This window comes from Triplophysa rosa, linkage group LG18 (assembly GCF_024868665.1).
Source record: "Triplophysa rosa linkage group LG18, Trosa_1v2, whole genome shotgun sequence".
NCBI classification, from domain to species: Eukaryota; Metazoa; Chordata; class Actinopteri; order Cypriniformes; family Nemacheilidae; genus Triplophysa; species Triplophysa rosa.
Genome location: NC_079907.1, coordinates 18630119 through 18649091, shown reverse-complemented (window position 1 = coordinate 18649091; position 18973 = coordinate 18630119). Strand labels below are relative to the sequence as shown.

The following is an 18973-nucleotide window of genomic DNA, read 5'->3' as shown; positions in this document are numbered from 1 at the left end:
AAACCAAGCCTCACGCTGTAATCACCATTTAAACCGGAACATCATAATTTACAGCAGATACAAATGCATTCCCTCCAGCTAACTTAATTTAGCTAGCTACAAACAGGCTAATCTAACCATCATTTACTTCAAAAATAAGTTGCTTACCATTAGCTTGTTCCTTCGTGTTTTACGCAGTGTTGCCAATGCCAACTCTTTTCAATGGAAAGTAGCTAAAGCCTGGCTCTCACTAAATCTAGTGATGTTACGTTCTGAGCCGAGGCTTCGGAGCATGTGTCGAGAAATCCTGTATCTATGGAACGCGAACGGGGATAATACCAATAACGCGAAACGCGTGAAATTTGGACGCGTCAACATGACTGTTTTTTATGGAACGCGAACGGGGACTATGGAAAGCTATGGAAAGCCAGGAGGGTCAAAAACGCGCGAATTTTAACACGTCAACAACGCGTAGAGTACGTGTTGTTTGTATGGCAAGCCGATGGTGTCAGAATTACGCCATAGATTAAACGCGTTTATATCCGAACGCCGTTTTTGACGGCTTTTTAAACCGTATTTGCGCAGTCATCCATAACGCTGTATTTAACGGCGTTCTAAGACGCTTGAAAAGCGCCGCCTTTTGCGCCGCTGTCTTGCCATATGACGGCGTAAAAAACGCCGTTTTGGTTGCACAGAGCGCGCGTTATTTACGGCGTTTTGTGTGTTGTATAATGAGCCCCTCCCGCTGACTTCAGCAGCCAGTAAATTCGAACTGTTCTCACCCAATCACTGATGAACTGAGCCAGACCGGAGCAATTTACCACTGATCATTTTGCAAGATTTTATTATGTGCGCAGTGTTACCTTTGCTAAAATTAAACAAACCATTGCTTGCTTTCCGAAGAAGCGACTTCTTCTCTTTGGAAATGTAAAGTTACACAACGTAGTCAGCAATTATATAAAGGCCAAACAATCCCATTGTAATGTATCCTGCTTATTACATATAGCGCATATGGCCTACGTGAAAAGCAAAAAAGCAATCGGTTGAAATATTGTATTAGCTAATTTCCAACACCAGAAATCACTCCTGGTATAAGCGAGGTCAGCCAGAGTAAAAAGTAAACTGCATTCCCTTTAAGCAGAGGCTGTGCACTGTGAGTGGTGGTCTGCTGGATAGTGTGATAGTCTGACTGCATCTAACGCCTGTTTGAGACCTGCTCGAGCCATCAGTCAATTTTTACGTTGTTGGTCTTGTTCTGTTTATCTGTATCGCTTGGTCGTTTTTAGATTTATATTTCAGTACTTAATGCGTGGTCAGTATGATAAGAAAGTCTGGAATGAGAGATCTTTTTATAAACCGTATCTGCACTTGATTTTTGCTGCTGAACTCACATCAGTGGACTTTCGTGCTATAAACAGGACGAACGAACAGTAATAGATTTTACATTTACGCATTTAGCAACCGTGCTCTGTGCAACCAAAACGGGGTTTTTTACGCCGTCATATGGCAAGACAGCGGCGCAAAAGGCGGCGCTTTTCAAGTGCCTTAGAACGGCGTTAAATACGGCGTTATGGACGACTTTCGCGCGTTTTTTACGGCGTTTGGAATCGCGACGCCATATTTTGCGGCGCAAATACTGCACTGTAAAAAAAGTCTGTGAAAACTACAGTAAAAAACTCAAAAAGTATTTTACTGTTGCTGTTTTAAAAGCTAAATAGTATATCACCGTATTGCATACATTAAATTACCATAATTTAAGAAACAGTACATACATTTTATTTTTACTCTCTTAATATGTAAAAAACACAGATTCTTACAGTAAAATTTTTAATTTTTGGTGAAATTAATGGGAAAATACTGAGCCTTTACAAACAAGGAATTACCTTAAAAACAATGGTATTATTCTGTGTAAATTACACATTTTCCTTATGCTTATGCTTAATTTTTATGCTAACATAAAACCATATGATCGAAGACTTTAAATGAGTCTGATCGAGACGGTACGCAACGCATCGCCCACGGCGAGGATCATCGTATCAGGGCCGCTTCCTACCTACCGACGAGGGAATGAAAAGTTCAGTAGACTATTTGCTCTAAATAAATGGTTGATGTCAAGGTGTATTGAACAGAAGCTGCTCTTTGTTGATAATTTTGATCTGTTCTGGGAGCGACCTAGGCTCTTCCGCCCTGACGGCCTGCACCCCAGCAGCATCGGAGCGGTTCTTCTGTCTGACAACATCTCAAAGACGCTACGCACCGCTTGACTACGTCTCCCAGCGGTAAGTCAAAACTTCAACCATAGTGTGTGTTCCTCCCACTCATCTGTTAGAAATGTTACTGCTCTGTTGTCACGAGTCTCGGGGTGAGACACAGAGACATGGACAGAGGACCCAAGTGCAGACAGCGGGTAAGGGGTTAACAAGACAGACTTTAATTATAACTAAAAAATACAAAACAAAGACCCACGTGGGGGAACATAACAAAACTTAGCAACAAGGACAGGGACTAACTAGACTAGAAATAATAACAACACTTGACATAACCACAATAAACTAACTACAGAACAGTAACTCACCCACATGACACAAACAGCTTCCCATGTTTACCGTCGCGCTCTATGTATGTGCGCTGATCAATAATTTCATCCACTCGTTTTATTCGCCCTGGTTATATGTTGTTTATGTTTTTACAGAGTCTCCGCAACAGTTCTCATGTTTAATGCACGCGTTTCTGTCTTTATGTGCGCTCATCAATGGTTTCATCCACTAGTCTCGTTCGCTCCGGTTAAGTTGATGTTAGAAATGATGCTGGTGTGGGTAAAGTCTCCGCAACAGTTCTCGCGTGTGATACACGTTTGCACTTCAGTGTTTACCATAGCGCTCCAATGATTTCATCCACTCTTCTCATTCGCTCCGGTTAAACCTTGTTAATGTTAGAAAGATGGCCAGTGCGGAGTCTCTGCAACAGTTCTTGCGTTTAAAGTTTGCGTTTCTGTCTATATGTGCGCTGATCAATGATTAAATGTGAATAAAAGCCTAATTAAAAAAATTTAATCATGTAAATGTAGGCTATTAACTAACATTAACGAACAAAGAATGAGCAATACATTTGTTCAAGTTTTTTTTTAATCTCTTTTAAATGTTAGTTAAAAAATACAACTATTTATGTAAGCTCTGGTCCATTAATACAACTTTGATTTTAAATAATAAATGTATTAGTAAAATGAACATTAGATTAACAATTAATAAATAATGTAAAAATNTTCGGGGCATCCTGTCATGGTTCTGACCCACCTTGTCTTGCTTTTCTTGACCTAGTGGCAGAACCATGATAGAACCTCTTGTTTTATGTGGAGAGAGTCAGTTTTGGCATTCCATATACTCCCTCTCTCCGGTGTGGCGTCTCTGTTCCCGCCCTTTCGTCTCCTCGTTATTGTTTGTTAATTAGTTCATGTCCTGCACCTGTCCACTCTTGATTTATCCCCTTTATAATGCCCTTGTGTCTTATGTCTCGAGCTGGTACAATGTTCTGTTGAGTTGTGTTTGTGTCATGTGGGTGAGTTACTGTTCTGTAGTTAGTTTATTGTGGTTATGTCAAGTGTTGTTATTATTTCTAGTCTAGTTAGTCCCTGTCCTTGTTGCTAAGTTTTGTTATGTTCCCCCACGTGGGTCTTTGTTTTGTATTTTTTAGTTATAATTAAAGTCTGTCTTGTTAACCCCTTACCCGCTGTCTGCACTTGGGTCCTCTGTCCATGTCTCTGTGTCTCACCCCGAGACTCGTGACAGAATGAACCAGCCAACATCGGACCCAGCAGACAGAGGGATCTCAGCGGGAGAGTGTCCGGACTCCTCCAGAATCTGCCGGACTCCCTTCCAGGGTAGAGGCCCTGGGCTCCAGTCCAGAGTTGGGACCCCGGACTCACCTTCGGGGTCGAGACTGCCGGAACCCCATCCAAGATCGAGACCGCCGGGCTCCCTTCCAGGGTTGAGGTCGTCGGATTCCCCTCCAAGGGTTGTAGGCCAGCCGGGCTGTTCCCGCGAAGATCCCTGCCGGCTCCCAGCTGGTACCCAGGCCTGTCGAGTCGACTCTTTTGTGTGTTTTGTCCTTGTTTGCTGCCCAGCTGCCAGAGACGCCAGTCGGAAGCTCGCTCCAGAGAGCCTGCCTTCGGAGATGCTGCCCAGCTGCCAGAGAGCGCTGCCCAGCCCCGACATCCTGTCCATGTCATGTCGACATCCAGGCCTGCCCAGCCGGTGATAGCCGGCCTCCCAGACGGCCATCCAGCCGGCGCCATGTCCATGTCCAGCCGGCCTCCAGCCGGGCCACTGGTCTGTCCAGCCGGCCATCCAGCCGGCGCCACGTGTCGTCCAGCCGGCCATCCAGCCGGCGCCATGTCCAGTCCAGCCGGCCTTCCAGCCGGCGCCATGTCCTGTCCAGCCGGCGTCCATGTCCTGTCCAGCCGGCCATCCAGCCGGCCCATATGTATGTCCAGCCGGCCATTCCAGCCGGCGCCATGTCATTGTTTGGATTTTTTTTTTCTATGTATCACGTTTTTGGTCGTGTTTTGTTAGTTATGTTTTTTGTCACAGTTCTGTGTAGTCTTGTTTGTTCCTTGAGGAGCATCAGGATGCTGCTCCTTAAGGAGGGGCTTCTGTCATGGTTCTGCCCCACCTTGTCTTGCTTTTCTTGACCTAGTGGCAGAACCATGATAGAACCTCTTGTTTTATGTGGAGAGAGTCAGTTTTGCACCTTCGCCTTCGATCCTCTCTCCGGTCTTGTCTTGTTCCCGCCCTTTCTGTTCCTCGTTTTGATGTTCATGTAGTTCATGCCTCCACCTGTCCCCTTTGATTTAGTCCCTTTATTAATGCCCTTGTGTCTTCTGTCTCGTGCTGGTTCATTGTTCTGTTGCGTTGGTAAACGAGCGTTCACCAAGCACCAGATGTGTTACTGAGACTCTGCACTGGCCATCTTTTCTAACATTAACACTTTTTAACTGCCCCAAACGAGTCAAGTTTGTGAGAGGAGGCGGGGCTCTGTTGACAGCGTTCACGTGCAGTGTGTGTCAACTCACTGTCGGAAAAAAGAGAGTGAGCGGGAACGCGCAGCTGGTATCGATACGTGGGACATGCGTATTGGAACCGTTTCAGATTTTTCAGTATCGATACGTATCGAAATATCAATATTTTTGACAACGCTAGTTGTTACATTAGAAAACATATTCTTAATACCTTATGAAACACAAGTTTGTCAGCTTATTATGCAGTTATGAGGCACTTATTTTTGCAGCCATCTTCCGCCCAGCAGCTGGTGGAAGAAGGTGAACAAGCAGCATCAGTGCAGACAAATCACTGTCCCAGGCTGTGATAAAAGAAAAAGCACAAACAAACAAACAAAAAATTATGATCCATATTATGTGGAACGATTATTACAATAACCATATCTAACTTATTTAAAATAACCATTTTAGCACACCTGAATCATTGGCTATTTCTGAGGATTTCTCAGCTGACAAAATAAGACACTGAACAGCAGGTGTCTGTGTCAGGCGTTTTTGCTTCCTGGATAATTTTTGGCTTTAAGGTTCTGTCCCATTTTTCCATTAACTTCGAGGATGTGTCCAAATTGAAGAGAAGTTCAAAATCTTGATTTACCTTAAAGAACATTCATCAGAATTAGACACCCACGCATTAAAGCAGGGGTGTCCAAATTCGGTCCTGGAGTGCTGGTGTCCTGCAGAGTTTAGCTTCAACCCTAATCAAACACACCTGAACCAGCTAATCAATGTGTCACTAGGCAGAATAGGCAGAATAGAAACTTCAGGTGCGTTGAGCCAAGTTGGACCTAAACTCTGCAGGACACCGGCCTTCCAGGACCGACTTTGGACACCCCTGCATTAAAGCAACAGTTACTAAATTTAAATATTACTTACCAATCCTTTGGTATCTAAAAACCTTGGGAAGGTTTTTAGAACATATGTTGCTGTATCTGCATTCTGAACAAGTTCCTGGCAATGACGAAATGTCTCTCATCTTTTCAAAAATGGTTGATTCAACTCCTGTATGAGCGAGAAGCGAAATGGCCTCCAAAGCAGCATCACCATTAAGTTGTTGTTCTAAGCTGATAGCTCTCTTGACCTTTGGACTACCTTGTAATTAGGCTCACTACAATTTAATTCGGTGCTCGCTACTTTTCAGTGCGACGAGTGTTTCTAAGGACCGTTTTTAGACGCCAAGCAAGATATCCACTCCCACTTGCAGCATCGTAGAAGTGCTCCTATGAAATCGACAAAAATAGGATCATGTCAAAATTTAAAGCAGGTGAAATGACAGTGAACGTTTCAGATTTATCTCCGTCATAAAACAGGCTGTTACAGGCTGACACTTGAGCTGCCTCCAGCTGAGTGATACTAATATTACTGTACATTACACGCTGTGCTTTACTTGTAGGTCGAACAGTTCTCAAATCGACTTCATGTCAGAGTAATAGCTTACTGAAATGTGAGACAAATGTTAAGGTCGAGACTGAGAAGCATTTTTGCAAAGGGTAACGTTAGCGAACATTCTGTAACGTTAGCGAACATTCTGTAGCGATAACGTAATTTACAATCTTCATAGCTATCACAACAGCAGCCTCGCGCCAAAAAAAATAAATAAAAAATAAACCAAGCCTCACGCGGTAATCACCATTTAAACCAGAACATCATAATTTACAGCAGATACAAATGCATTCCCTCCAGCTAACTTAATTTAGCTAGCTACAAACAGGCTAATCTAACCATCATTTACTTCAAAAATAAGTTGCTTACCATTAGCTTGTTCCTTGGGAAAAAAATGTTATATAAAGGTTATAAATTGATTTGCATTTCAGTCAGTGAAATAAGTATTTGATCCCCAAGCAAAACATAACTTTGTACTTTGTGGAGAAACCCTTGTTGGCAAGCACAGAGGTCAGACATTTCTGATAGTTGGTCACCAGGTTTGCACATGTGTCCGGATACATTTAGTCCACTCCTCTGTCAATCTTTAAGGTTTCTTGGCTGTCGCTCAGCAAATTGGAGTTTTAGCCTCCTTCACAGAGGTTCTATAGGACTAGGGTCTAGAGACTGGCTAGGACATTTAATGTGCTTCTCCTTAAGCCACTATTTGGTTGTCTTGGCAATATGTTTTGCGTCTTTGTCATGTTAAAGGCTCATCCATGACCCATCTTCAGTGACCTAGTTAAGGGGAGGAGGTTCTCGTCCAAGATTTTACGGTACATGGGCCCGTCCCTCAGCCCCTCAATGCGGTGAAGTCATCCTGTATACCTGTAGCAGAGAAAAAGCCCTAAAGCAGAATGTTTCCAACACTGTGCTTCTCTGTAGACATGATGTTCTTGGGCTCATAGTCAGCATTTCTCTCCCTCCAAACACAGGAGTCCATTTTGGTCTCACAGCAGTGCCAGCACTTTCGCCAAAGCCTTTTCTGAATCATTTTTATGTTCATTGTCAAACTTAAGACGAGCCAGGCGGGCCTTCTTGGGCAGGAGGACCTTGCGGGTGCTTCAGGATTTCAGTCTACTGTGGCATAGCGTGTTACCAATGTGTTACCAATGTTTTGCTTGCTAACTGTGTTCCCAACTGTCTTGAAATCATTAACAGGCTTCTTCCGTGTAGTTCTGGGCTGATCTTTAACATTTCTCATGATCATCTTTACCCCATTGGGGAAATATTGCAGGGAGCTCCAGAACAAGGGCATTTGATAGTTATTTTGTATATCTTCTATTTCCAAATAATCACACCAACAGTTGTCTCCTTCTCACCAAGCTTCTGTCTGTAGCCTATTCAAGGTTTGTGCAGGTCTCCAATCTTGTCGCTGACATCCTTTAAAACCTATTTGGTCTGGACCATGGTGTTGGAGAGGTTGAACTGGAAGATACAGATTCTGTTGGCAGGCATCTTTTATATACATAACAAGCTGATTTAGGAGTACTTTCTTAAAGTGACAGGACTAATCTGTGGTCCATATAGGCACATAACCAATCTGTGGAGCCAGAATTCTTGCTAGTTGGTAGGGGATCAAATACTTATTTCACTGACTGAAATGCAAATCAATTTATAACCTTTATATAACATTTTTTTCCCCTGATTTTTTTTAATATTCTGTGTCTATCAGTTAAAATAAACCCACCATAAAAATTATAGACCCTTCATTTGTTTGTAAGTAGGCAAACTTACAAAATCAGCAGGGGATCAAATACTTATTTCCCTCACTGTATATGCACAGAGATCAAAAATGAACTTTCGTTTTTCGTTTTTGGGTGAAAATGTTTATTTTGTGTTTGAAAAACTTGTTACAGAGTTGTTCAGTGAGCATTATAATGCATTCAGAGTGGTTGATGGTAATGAATTGGATGCAGTTGTTAAAGCTGATAATCTTCAGCATTATAAACCCTATGACCTTCAAAGTGCATATGGAGCGAATGTGAATATGTATGTTGTGTGTAATGTTTTAACTGTTGTAAGAGTGAACACATTTTTGAAACCATTAAGAGTGCATATTCACATTTGATCCATATGCCTTCTCACTGTTTTTATTGGCAGTGTAGTGTTTAAACTATTGTAAGACTAAGAACACATGTTGTACTCGATGTTTATGTGTTGAAACCATTCAGAGTACATATGCACATTTGGTCCATGTTTGTTGTATCTTTTTATTGTTTTTATAGGCAGTGTAGTAAGACAAAGAACACATTGTTCTACTTGATGTTTATATGTGATGAAGCCATTCAGAGTACTTATGTACAGTATGCTGTATATTTTAGTGTTGTCACGATACTGGAATTTCTTACTTCGATACAATACCTAAAAAAATATAGATTTTCGATACCATGGGAAAAAACGTCCATAACAATAAGGCCCTACATTTTTTACATTTTATTTAAAGTTAAGTTGAACAAGATTAGACAATGAGGTATATTTTTACATTATTTATTAATTGTTAATCTAATGTTCATTTTACTAATACATTTATTATTTAAAATCAAAGTTGTATTAATGGACCAGAGCTTACATAAATAGTTGTATTTTTTAACTAACATTTAAAAGAGATTAAAAAAAAACTTGAACAAATGTATTGCTCATTCTTTGTTCGTTAATGTTAGTTAATAGCCTACATTTACATGATTAAATTTTTTTAATTAGGCTTTTATTCACATTTAATCATTGATCAGCGCACATATAGACAGAAACGCAAACTTTAAACGCAAGAACTGTTGCAGAGACTCCGCACTGGCCATCTTTCTAACATTAACAAGGTTTAACCGGAGCGAATGAGAAGAGTGGATGAAATCATTGGAGCGCTATGGTAAACACTGAAGTGCAAACGTGTATCACACGCGAGAACTGTTGCGGAGACTTTACCCACACCAGCATCATTTCTAACATCAACTTAACCGGAGCGAACGAGACTAGTGGATGAAACCATTGATGAGCGCACATAAAGACAGAAACGCGTGCATTAAACATGAGAACTGTTGCGGAGACTCTGTAAAAACATAAACAACATATAACCAGGGCGAATAAAACGAGTGGATGAAATTATTGATCAGCGCACATACATAGAGCGCGACGGTAAACATGGGAAGCGTAAACGAGCGTTCACCAAGCGCAGAGGCGGATTAACCATATGGGCAATTGGCAAGTGCCCAGGGCACCAAGACTTTAGGGGCACCAAATAAACCCGCAATACAAAATATATATTTTTTATAAATGTACATAAGCACTTGTTTTTTTAAGACTTAAATCACGCATCTGCGCTAAATAGGCGTGGCACCATGTGCGGGATACCCCCACTTTCAGATAAAAATGGTTCTGTCCTCCGCACTTTTTCGACACACCTCCGCCAATATTCCCGCCCATGTTATCTGGTTAGTTACATAGATTTGAGTGAATTAACATTCAGCCAATCACAAGTGACTGTTATGAGGCGAGTTGTCTTTCGTGTACACTTTAATCTTCAAACAGATGGAAGCGGGAACGATGCAGAGCGCATTGTTGTAGCGGCGACTAAAATGCGGGGATTAGCACTGATTAATAAATGTATATATACAGGTGCTGGGTCATATATAATTAGAATATCAATCCAAAAAGTTAATTTATTTCTCACTAATTTCGTTCAAAAAGTTGAAACTTTTGTATATTACTATTCATTCATTAACACACAGACTGATATATTTCAAATGTTTATTTCTTTTAATTTGATGATTATAACTGACAACTAATGAAAATCCCAAATTCAGTATCTCAGAAAATTAGAATATTACTTAAGACCAATACAAAGAAAGGATTTTTAGAAATCTTGGCCAACTGAAAAGTATGAACATGAAAAGTATGAGCATGTATAGATTTTCCATAGATTTTCTATGGGGTTAAGGTAAGGCGAGTTTGCTGGCCAATTAAGAACAGGGATACCATGGTCCTTAAACCAGGTACTGGTAGCTTTGGNTTCGGGGCATCCTGTCATGGTTCTGACCCACCTTGTCTTGCTTTTCTTGACCTAGTGGCAGAACCATGATAGAACCTCTTGTTTTATGTGGAGAGAGTCAGTTTTGGCATTCCATATACTCCCTCTCTCCGGTGTGGCGTCTCTGTTCCCGCCCTTTCGTCTCCTCGTTATTGTTTGTTAATTAGTTCATGTCCTGCACCTGTCCACTCTTGATTTATCCCCTTTATAATGCCCTTGTGTCTTATGTCTCGAGCTGGTACAATGTTCTGTTGAGTTGTGTTTGTGTCATGTGGGTGAGTTACTGTTCTGTAGTTAGTTTATTGTGGTTATGTCAAGTGTTGTTATTATTTCTAGTCTAGTTAGTCCCTGTCCTTGTTGCTAAGTTTTGTTATGTTCCCCCACGTGGGTCTTTGTTTTGTATTTTTTAGTTATAATTAAAGTCTGTCTTGTTAACCCCTTACCCGCTGTCTGCACTTGGGTCCTCTGTCCATGTCTCTGTGTCTCACCCCGAGACTCGTGACAGAATGAACCAGCCCATCTGGACCCAGCAGACAGAGGGATCTCAGCGGGAGGAGTCGATGCCGCCGGACTCCCTTCCAGGGTTGAATCTGCCGGACTCCCTTCGAGGGTAGAGGCCGCTGGGCTCCAGTCCAGAGTTGGGACCGCCGGACTCCCTTCCGGGGTCGAGACTGCCGGAACCCCGTCCAGGATCGAGACCGCCGGGCTCCCTTCCAGGGTTGAGGTCGTCGGATTCCCCTCAAGGGTTGAGGCCGCCGGTGTCCTGTTCCCGCTGAAGATCCCTGCCGGTCTCCCAGCTGGTGCCCAGGCCTGTCGAGTCGACTCTGTTTGTGTGTGTTTGTCCTTGTTTGCTGCCCAGCTGCCAGAGAGCGCTGCCCAGCCGTCGGAGATGCTGCCCAGCTGCCAGAGAGCGCTGCCCAGCCGCCGACATCCTGTCATGTCATGTCGACATCCAGGCCTGCCCAGCCGGTGATAGCCGGCCTCCCAGTCGGCCATCCAGCCGGCGCCATGTCCTGTCCAGCCGGCCATCCAGCCGGAGCCATGTGTTGTCCAGCCGGCCATCCAGCCGGCGCCACGTGTTGTCCAGCCGGCCATCCAGCCGGCACCATGTCCAGTCCAGCCGGCCGTCCAGCCGGCGCCATGTCCTGTCCAGCCGGCTCCATGTACTGTCCAGCCGGCCATCCAGCCGGCTCCATGTACTGTCTAGCCGGCCTTCCAGCCGGCGCCATGTCTTTGTTTGGACTTTTTTTTTCTATGTATCACGTTTTTGGTCGTGTTTGTATAGTTATGTTTTTTGTCACAGTCTGTGTAGTCTTGTTTGTTCCTTGAGGAGCATCAGGATGCTGCTCCTTAAGGAGGGGCTTCTGTCATGGTTCTGCCCCACCTTGTCTTGCTTTTCTTGACCTAGTGGCAGAACCATGATAGAACCTCTTGTTTTATGTGGAGAGAGTCATTTTGACCCTGTCGGCCTTCGATACTCTCTCCGGTCCTTGTCTGTGTTTCCCGCCCTTTTGTATCCCTCGTTTTGACTGTTCAGTAGTTCATGCCCCACACCTGTTCCCCTTTGATTTGTCCCTTTATTTAATGCCCTTGTGTCTTCTGTCTCGTGCTGGTTCATTGTTCTGTTGCGTTGTGTTTGTGTCATGTGGGTGAGTTACTGTTCTGTATTTAGTTTAGTTTATTGTGGTTATGTCAAGTGTTGTTATTATTTCTAGTCTAGTTAGTCCCTGTCCTTGTTGCTATGTTTTGTTATGTTCCCCCACGTGGGTTTTTGTTTTGTATTTTTTAGTTATAATTAAAGTCTGTCTTGTTAACCCCTTACCCGCTGTCTGCACTTGGGTCCTCTGTCCATGTCTCTGTGTCTCACCCCGAGACTCGTGACAACAGACACAGTCTCTATGCATTTGGAAGCAGTAACATTTATAACAGATGAGTGGGAGGAACACAGACTATGGTTAAAGTTTTGACTTACCGCTGGGAGACGTAGTCAAGCGGTGCGTAGCGTCTTTGAGATGTTGTCAGACAGAAGAACCGCTCCGATGCTGCTGGGGTGCAGGCCGTCAGGGCGGAAGAGCCTAGGTCGCTCCCAGAACAGATCAAAATTATCAACAAAGAGCAGCTTCTGTTCAATACACCATGACATCAACCATTTATTTAGAGCAAATAGTCTACTGAACTTTTCATTCCCTCGTCGGTAGGTAGGAAGCGGCCCTGATACGATGATCCTCGCCGTGGGCGATGCGTTGCGTACCGTCTCGATCAGACTCATGTTTAAAGACTTCGATCATATGTTCATTCAGCATAAAAATTAAGCATAAGCATAAGGAAAATGTGTAATTTACACAGAATAATACCATTGTTTTTAAGGTAATTCCTTGTTTGTAAAGGCTCAGTATTTTCCCATTAATTTCACCAAAAATTAAAAATTTTACTGTAAGAATCTGTGTTTTTTACATATTAAGAGAGTAAAAATAAAATGTATGTACTGTTTCTTAAATTATGGTAATTTAATGTATGCAATACGGTGATATACTATTTAGCTTTTAAAACAGCAACAGTAAAATACTTTTTGAGTTTTTTACTGTAGTTTTCACAGACTTTTTTTACAGTGCAGTATTTGCGCCGCAAAATATGGCGTCGCGATTCCAAACGCCGTAAAAAACGCGCGAAAGTCGTCCATAACGCCGTATTTAACGCCGTTCTAAGGCACTTGAAAAGCGCCGCCTTTTGCGCCGCTGTCTTGCCATATGACGGCGTAAAAAACCCCGTTTTGGTTGCACAGAGCACGGTTGCTAAATGCGTAAATGTAAAATCTATTACTGTTCGTTCGTCCTGTTTATAGCACGAAAGTCCACTGATGTGAGTTCAGCAGCAAAAATCAAGTGCAGATACGGTTTATAAAAAGATCTCTCATTCCAGACTTTCTTATCATACTGACCACGCATTAAGTACTGAAATATAAATCTAAAAACGACCAAGCGATACAGATAAACAGAACAAGACCAACAACGTAAAAATTGACTGATGGCTCGAGCAGGTCTCAAACAGGCGTTAGATGCAGTCAGACTATCACACTAACCAGCAGACCACCACTCACAGTGCACAGCCTCTGCTTAAAGGGAATGCAGTTTACTTTTTACTCTGGCTGACCTCGCTTATACCAGGAGTGATTTCTGGTGTTGGAAATTAGCTAATACAATATTTCAACCGATTGCTTTTTTGCTTTTCACGTAGGCCATATGCGCTATATGTAATAAGCAGGATACATTACAATGGGATTGATTGGCCTTTATAAAATTGCTGACAACGTTGTGTAACTTTACATTTCCAAAGAGAAGAAGTCGCTTCTTCGGAAAGCAAGCAATGGTTTGTTTAATATTAGCAAAGGTAACACTGCGCACATAATAAAATCTTGCAAAATGATCAGTGGTAAATTGCTCCGGTCTGGCTCAGTTCATCAGTGATTGGGTGAGAACAGTTCGAATTTACTGGCTGCTGAAGTCAGCGGGAGGGGCTCATTATAAAACACACAAAACGCCGTAAATAACGCGCGCTCTGTGCAACCAAAATGGCGTTTTTTACGCCGTCATATGGCAAGACAGCGGCGCAAAAGGCGGCGCTTTTCAAGCGCCTTAGAACGCCGTTAAATACAGCGTTATGGATGACTTTTCGCGCGTTTTTTACGGCGTTTGGAATCGCGACGCCGTATTTTGCTGCGCAAATACGGTTTAAAACGCCGTCAAAAACGGCGTTCGGATATAAACGCGTTTAATCTATGGCGTAATTCTGACACCATCGGCTTGCCATACAAACAACACGTACTCTACGCGTTGTTGACGTGTTAAAATTCGCGCGTTTTTGACCCTCCTGGCTTTCCATAGCTTTCCATAGTCCCCGTTCGCGTTCCATAAAAAATAGTCATGTTGACGCGTCCAAATTTCACGCGTTTCGCGTTATGGAGAGTATGTTCCCCGTTCGCGTTCCATAGATACGTCGCTTCACGGAAACGCTTCCAGGATTTTCTCAAACACATGCTCCGAAGCTCGGCTCAGAACGAACATCACCTAGATTTAGGGAGAGCCAGGCTTTAGCTACTTTCCATTGAAAAGAGTTGGCAACACTGCGTAAAACATGCCTGATTTTTTTTAATATTCTGTGTCTATCAGTTAAAATAAACCCACCATAAAAATTATAGACCCTTCATTTGTTTGTAAGTAGGCAAACTTACAAAATCAGCAGGGGATCAAATACTTATTTCCCTCACTGTAACTAGACCAGGGCCCATATTCATGAAAAATCTTAGCACTAAGAGTTGCTCCTAGTGACAAAATTCTAAGAAAATTCTTTGAAATGTGGGCGTTTCTCCTTAGAATTACAGAAAAGATCCTAGTAAAGAAGAAAGTAATTCATAAAGTATCTTAACCCTTAAAAGAGCCCTTAGGGTCCAAAATTTTAGGAGTAGCAAGGAGGACTTTTAAGAGACTTAAGAGTTTCTTTAGCAACAGAGAAAATGGACGAAAAACAAAAAGTGAGAAGAAATGTGTTGCAATGCATGACAATTTCCGTAATACTTTTAAGTTTGATCAGATTTTTTATTTTTATTGTTTGTGTGTGTGTGTGTGTGTGTGTGTGTGTGTGTGTGTGCGTGCGTGCGTGCGTGCGTGCGTGCGTGCGTGTGTGTGTTCAACTTTTGATTATCTTGGTTTTGGTTTTCTTGTATAGTTGCTTTGATGCAATGCAAATTGTAAAAGCGCTATCAAATAAAATGACATTGAATTGAATGACAGTGAGTTAATAAGACACAACACATTAGATGTTTGTGACCGATCCTATTAGAGACACGCTAACATCTCCAAAACAGCGCAGAAATGCCATGGCGCCAGAAATAGAAGAAATAACTACATTAACATATTTAGCAACTGCAGAAATGCAGCTATGCAGCAGAGATGATTTGGTTCTGTCACATCCTTCTATAGTGATCACACAAACAATTACAGCACTTACAGAAACTTATTGTGTCACTGTTTATTTTCTATCAAATACGTTGACATTAACAGCATGGTAAATAAAAAAATAAAGAAAGAATATATATACAGTATATATACTGTGTATATATATATATATATATATATATATATAGTGCGTGTGTGTGTGCGCGTGTGGTAAAACAGGAAAAAATACATTTCAAACTAATGACCCTATTAAAAGCGCTCTTTTTTCCTTCTTGGTCAACCAACCAATCACAATCTTAAAAAGACTGTGTCATACATAGCAACAGGGTCAGCCCCGCCTCCTCACTAAGATAAAAGTTTTTGTCGTTTCCTTGCTCAGAGTTTCTCTCAGATTGGTCCTGAATCGTTTTTAAGCTAAGACTCCTACGTAGAAGTTTTTAAGCTAAATTAAGAGCTTTCTTAGAGGATTCTTAGAAGCTTTAAGAATACGGGCCCAGGTCTATATACAGTGCCATCAAGTTTTTCCCAACTGGTAGAGTACATGTCAGTCTGCACTGTGACTTGTAAAGCTCTGGCTAAATCCTCACCATTATCACAGTCATTAAGAGAGAACATATTCATTGGTCCCAACTCTTTTCGCTGTCAACTTAGTGTTTCCCAGTGACTTCCTATTGCCATTTGATGTTTCCGTGCAAGGGACTTTGTGATATTCTTAAAACTTTTCAGCATATTTTTGAACGGTTTGTGCTTGGCCTCAAATCTCATACTCCAGAACTGCAACAGAGGTCCTATTTTCCTTATGCATGAACGATAATGCACTATAAAATGATGCTTTGGTATCAACGTTTTGTGAGGGTACACCGATTTGAAAAGTTGATGATGCTCAGAGATCAAATGTTTCAAAAAAACAGTCATGCCATAGGTAACAACGGGTGAAAAGACAATGTTAATAATTTGCAGCAAAATGAGTAACAAGTTCCAGTTTGGATTTCCTGGAGGCACAAGGTCACCAAAAAGTAATGGTGTGTTTCTCACCCAGCACAATATCTGAACAGAATTCAATCCGATAGAATTTCCACCGTGTTCCAAGTTAACATTTGTTGGTTGATTTCTGCGCTCAGTGTATCCAAAGTCAAATGAATAAATCCTCAAAAGGAGATCATTTTGAGATAAAGTTTTCAGTCAGGTATCCAAATAGAAGTTTCAGCTCATACTGAGCAACACCCTCCAATATATCGTGCATTATATCAAAAGAGTAATTGCTACACACATGGAAATACTGTAACGTGTTCAATGAGGAGTCCCTTTTAACTCCATATACTGAGTTCAACTGTGGATCTGACTGAATATCCCTGCAGTGCATCTGAAAGCTGAATTCATCACGAAACACCAACCTTGGGTCATCCTCACTATAAACATTTTGGGCATTAGACTTCTCGGTTAAGCATAAGCAACAATAGTATTTACTGTTAAAATACTCTGTAAAACCAAGAAGAGCATTCATACCCAAATTATCTCCAGAAATCTGACAAATCAAACCGTAAACCTTTTCAGATGAAATTGGCAAATAAATGCCCTAACTTTCAAGTCTCTTAACATCATTGATCAAAGGTGCTAAAATTGCATCAAATCCAAACTTTTTAACATCTTGGGAGTGAAAGAGAGAAACTAAGTGTGTTTAATACAGCAGAGTTGAACTTTGGTGGAAGATTTCTCAGGATAAAATAAAAACAACCTATCTTGTGAATTCCATGCTTTGACCCCAGTGGATTGCTTGTCTCAAAATCATCATAATATAATTGGATTTGCAAAGAATTGTGTTGTGAAAACAATGGGTGGCCCTTGCAGTAACTTCCATCACAAAAATCTTTATATAAATCAGGAGTGGTTTGAAACATGGTTTCAAAATGTTTACAAATATCTGTATTACGAAACATACATTTCAAGCTATCCAAAATAGGGATGTAAACAAAAGTCTTCTTTTGTTTCGTCTACTGTCATACCTAACACCAAGAACTATTTCCAACGGTTCAACAATTCCTCACCTTTCACTGAAAAACTCTGCTCTTTTAGCATCAGAATTCAAACTGGTGAACGGATTTTCGAAACAATGTGCAGACGTTTCAGAGGAATCTGATGTGACAACATTCTGCTTCAATAATGAGTGTAACTGTGGTAAACTCTTCCAGGTCACATACAATTGATGAAACTGAGGTATTAGAAGCGCCACTTCCCTGTAGTTTCGCAACAGTTGAGGCACACATGTCATATAAATCCTTTTTAGAAGGAACTGGCCTACTTTCAAAACAAACAGCTTCTGAAAGAGATTCTTCATCTGATTGGCCAGTCTGAACTGCATCTGACTGAGTTAAACAATCAGCATGAGAAAGGTTTGCAAAAACTGAACGAGGAACATGAATATTGTCCAGATGTTTCCTAAAACCAGAGTATGTAGAAAACGGTTTTTGGCAACCGTGTTGAGCACAAACAAGTCTACACTTAGAGGTGGGATAGAATCCACGTTGAAACCTCAAATGTGAGATCAGTGAATGAGCATCTGTATGCAATTCTTCACATCTAAAACAGAGTACCATTCTCTCTCAAATTTCAGTTCAGGTGTTATTCAGGAATTTGGCTCGCAGTTCTTTCACTCGTGGAGACTCATGTTTTCCCAACATCTATGTTATAGACAGTGATCTGCAGAAATGTGTAGAAGCTGATGAGAGCGTTGTCATAGGATATGTTAAAGGGGTCTTATGGCGGAAATACTTGTTTTTCTGTGTCTTTGGTGTGTTAAAAGTTACCCATGTAAAATTAACTAAAATTAAAGTGTCGGAACAAAAGATGCATTCTATCTAAAAGCGAATGCGAACCCAGACCTGCCTGAAACGCCTCGTGTAACCACACCCCGACGAATGTATGTCACTTCGTAACATGATTTGACTTAAGGCCGCCCAAATCTAAACTCAAGTGAGGTGGACGTACTTGTAAATCTCATTGTATCGTCACCGCCGCAGCCATGTCGCAGAGACGCTGTGTGTTTCGTTGCGAAAAGAAAGACTCTTTGTTTGCCCTGCCAAAAGATGAGACAACTAAAAACAAATGGTTACATTTTATTTACAACACTGTTACAGAAAAGTACAATCCGAATGTTCAAGTTTGTGCAGCGCATTTCTCCGAAGATTGCTTCACGAACGTGGGAGAGAGATTAAGACCGGCTATGCGCGAAAGCTTTGGTTAAAAAGTGGGGCCGTTCCAACCATTACAACTTCGCTGGCGCTTCAGATTCGCAGCCTGTAAGTATATTTTCATTGTAAAAGACTTTGTTATGGACTAACGCGAGTTGAGTTTGTCGTGTGTTTGTGATCTGCAAATGCAGACACGCACGCAACGTGAAAAAAGACAACATAAATTCTAATAATCAGTAATTATGTTCCAACTAGAGGCAACAAATGTCGTGTTTATAATGTGTTTATTGTCTTGGTTGAGTCGCGTCGAGACGTGGCATAACACTTGTTGATCAAGAAGTGCCAAAGCGCTCGCGTT

General features: G+C 41.7%; 1 protein-coding gene across 4 annotated transcripts in view; it reads right to left on the bottom strand.

Moving 5' to 3' along the window:
- Positions 1 to 18456, bottom strand: part of LOC130569587 (uncharacterized) — a 28375-nt gene extending 9919 nt beyond the window's left edge. The window contains exons 1-3 of one of the 4 annotated variants that reach the window (XM_057359318.1): positions 6122 to 6334; positions 5449 to 5627; positions 5205 to 5334 (exon numbers count right to left, since the gene is read on the bottom strand). Coding sequence is in view for 1 of the 4 variants with exons in the window: in XM_057359316.1 (XP_057215299.1) it covers positions 18413 to 18425 (13 nt within the window). In the remaining 3 variants the exon portion in view is untranslated. Of the gene's footprint in view, positions 1 to 5204; positions 5335 to 5448; positions 5721 to 6121; positions 6335 to 6781; positions 6796 to 18412 lie in introns of those variants that run through there. The other 3 variants (XM_057359319.1, XM_057359317.1, XM_057359316.1) reach the window with 3 other exon arrangements.
- Between the last annotated feature and the right edge of the window lie 517 nt (positions 18457 to 18973).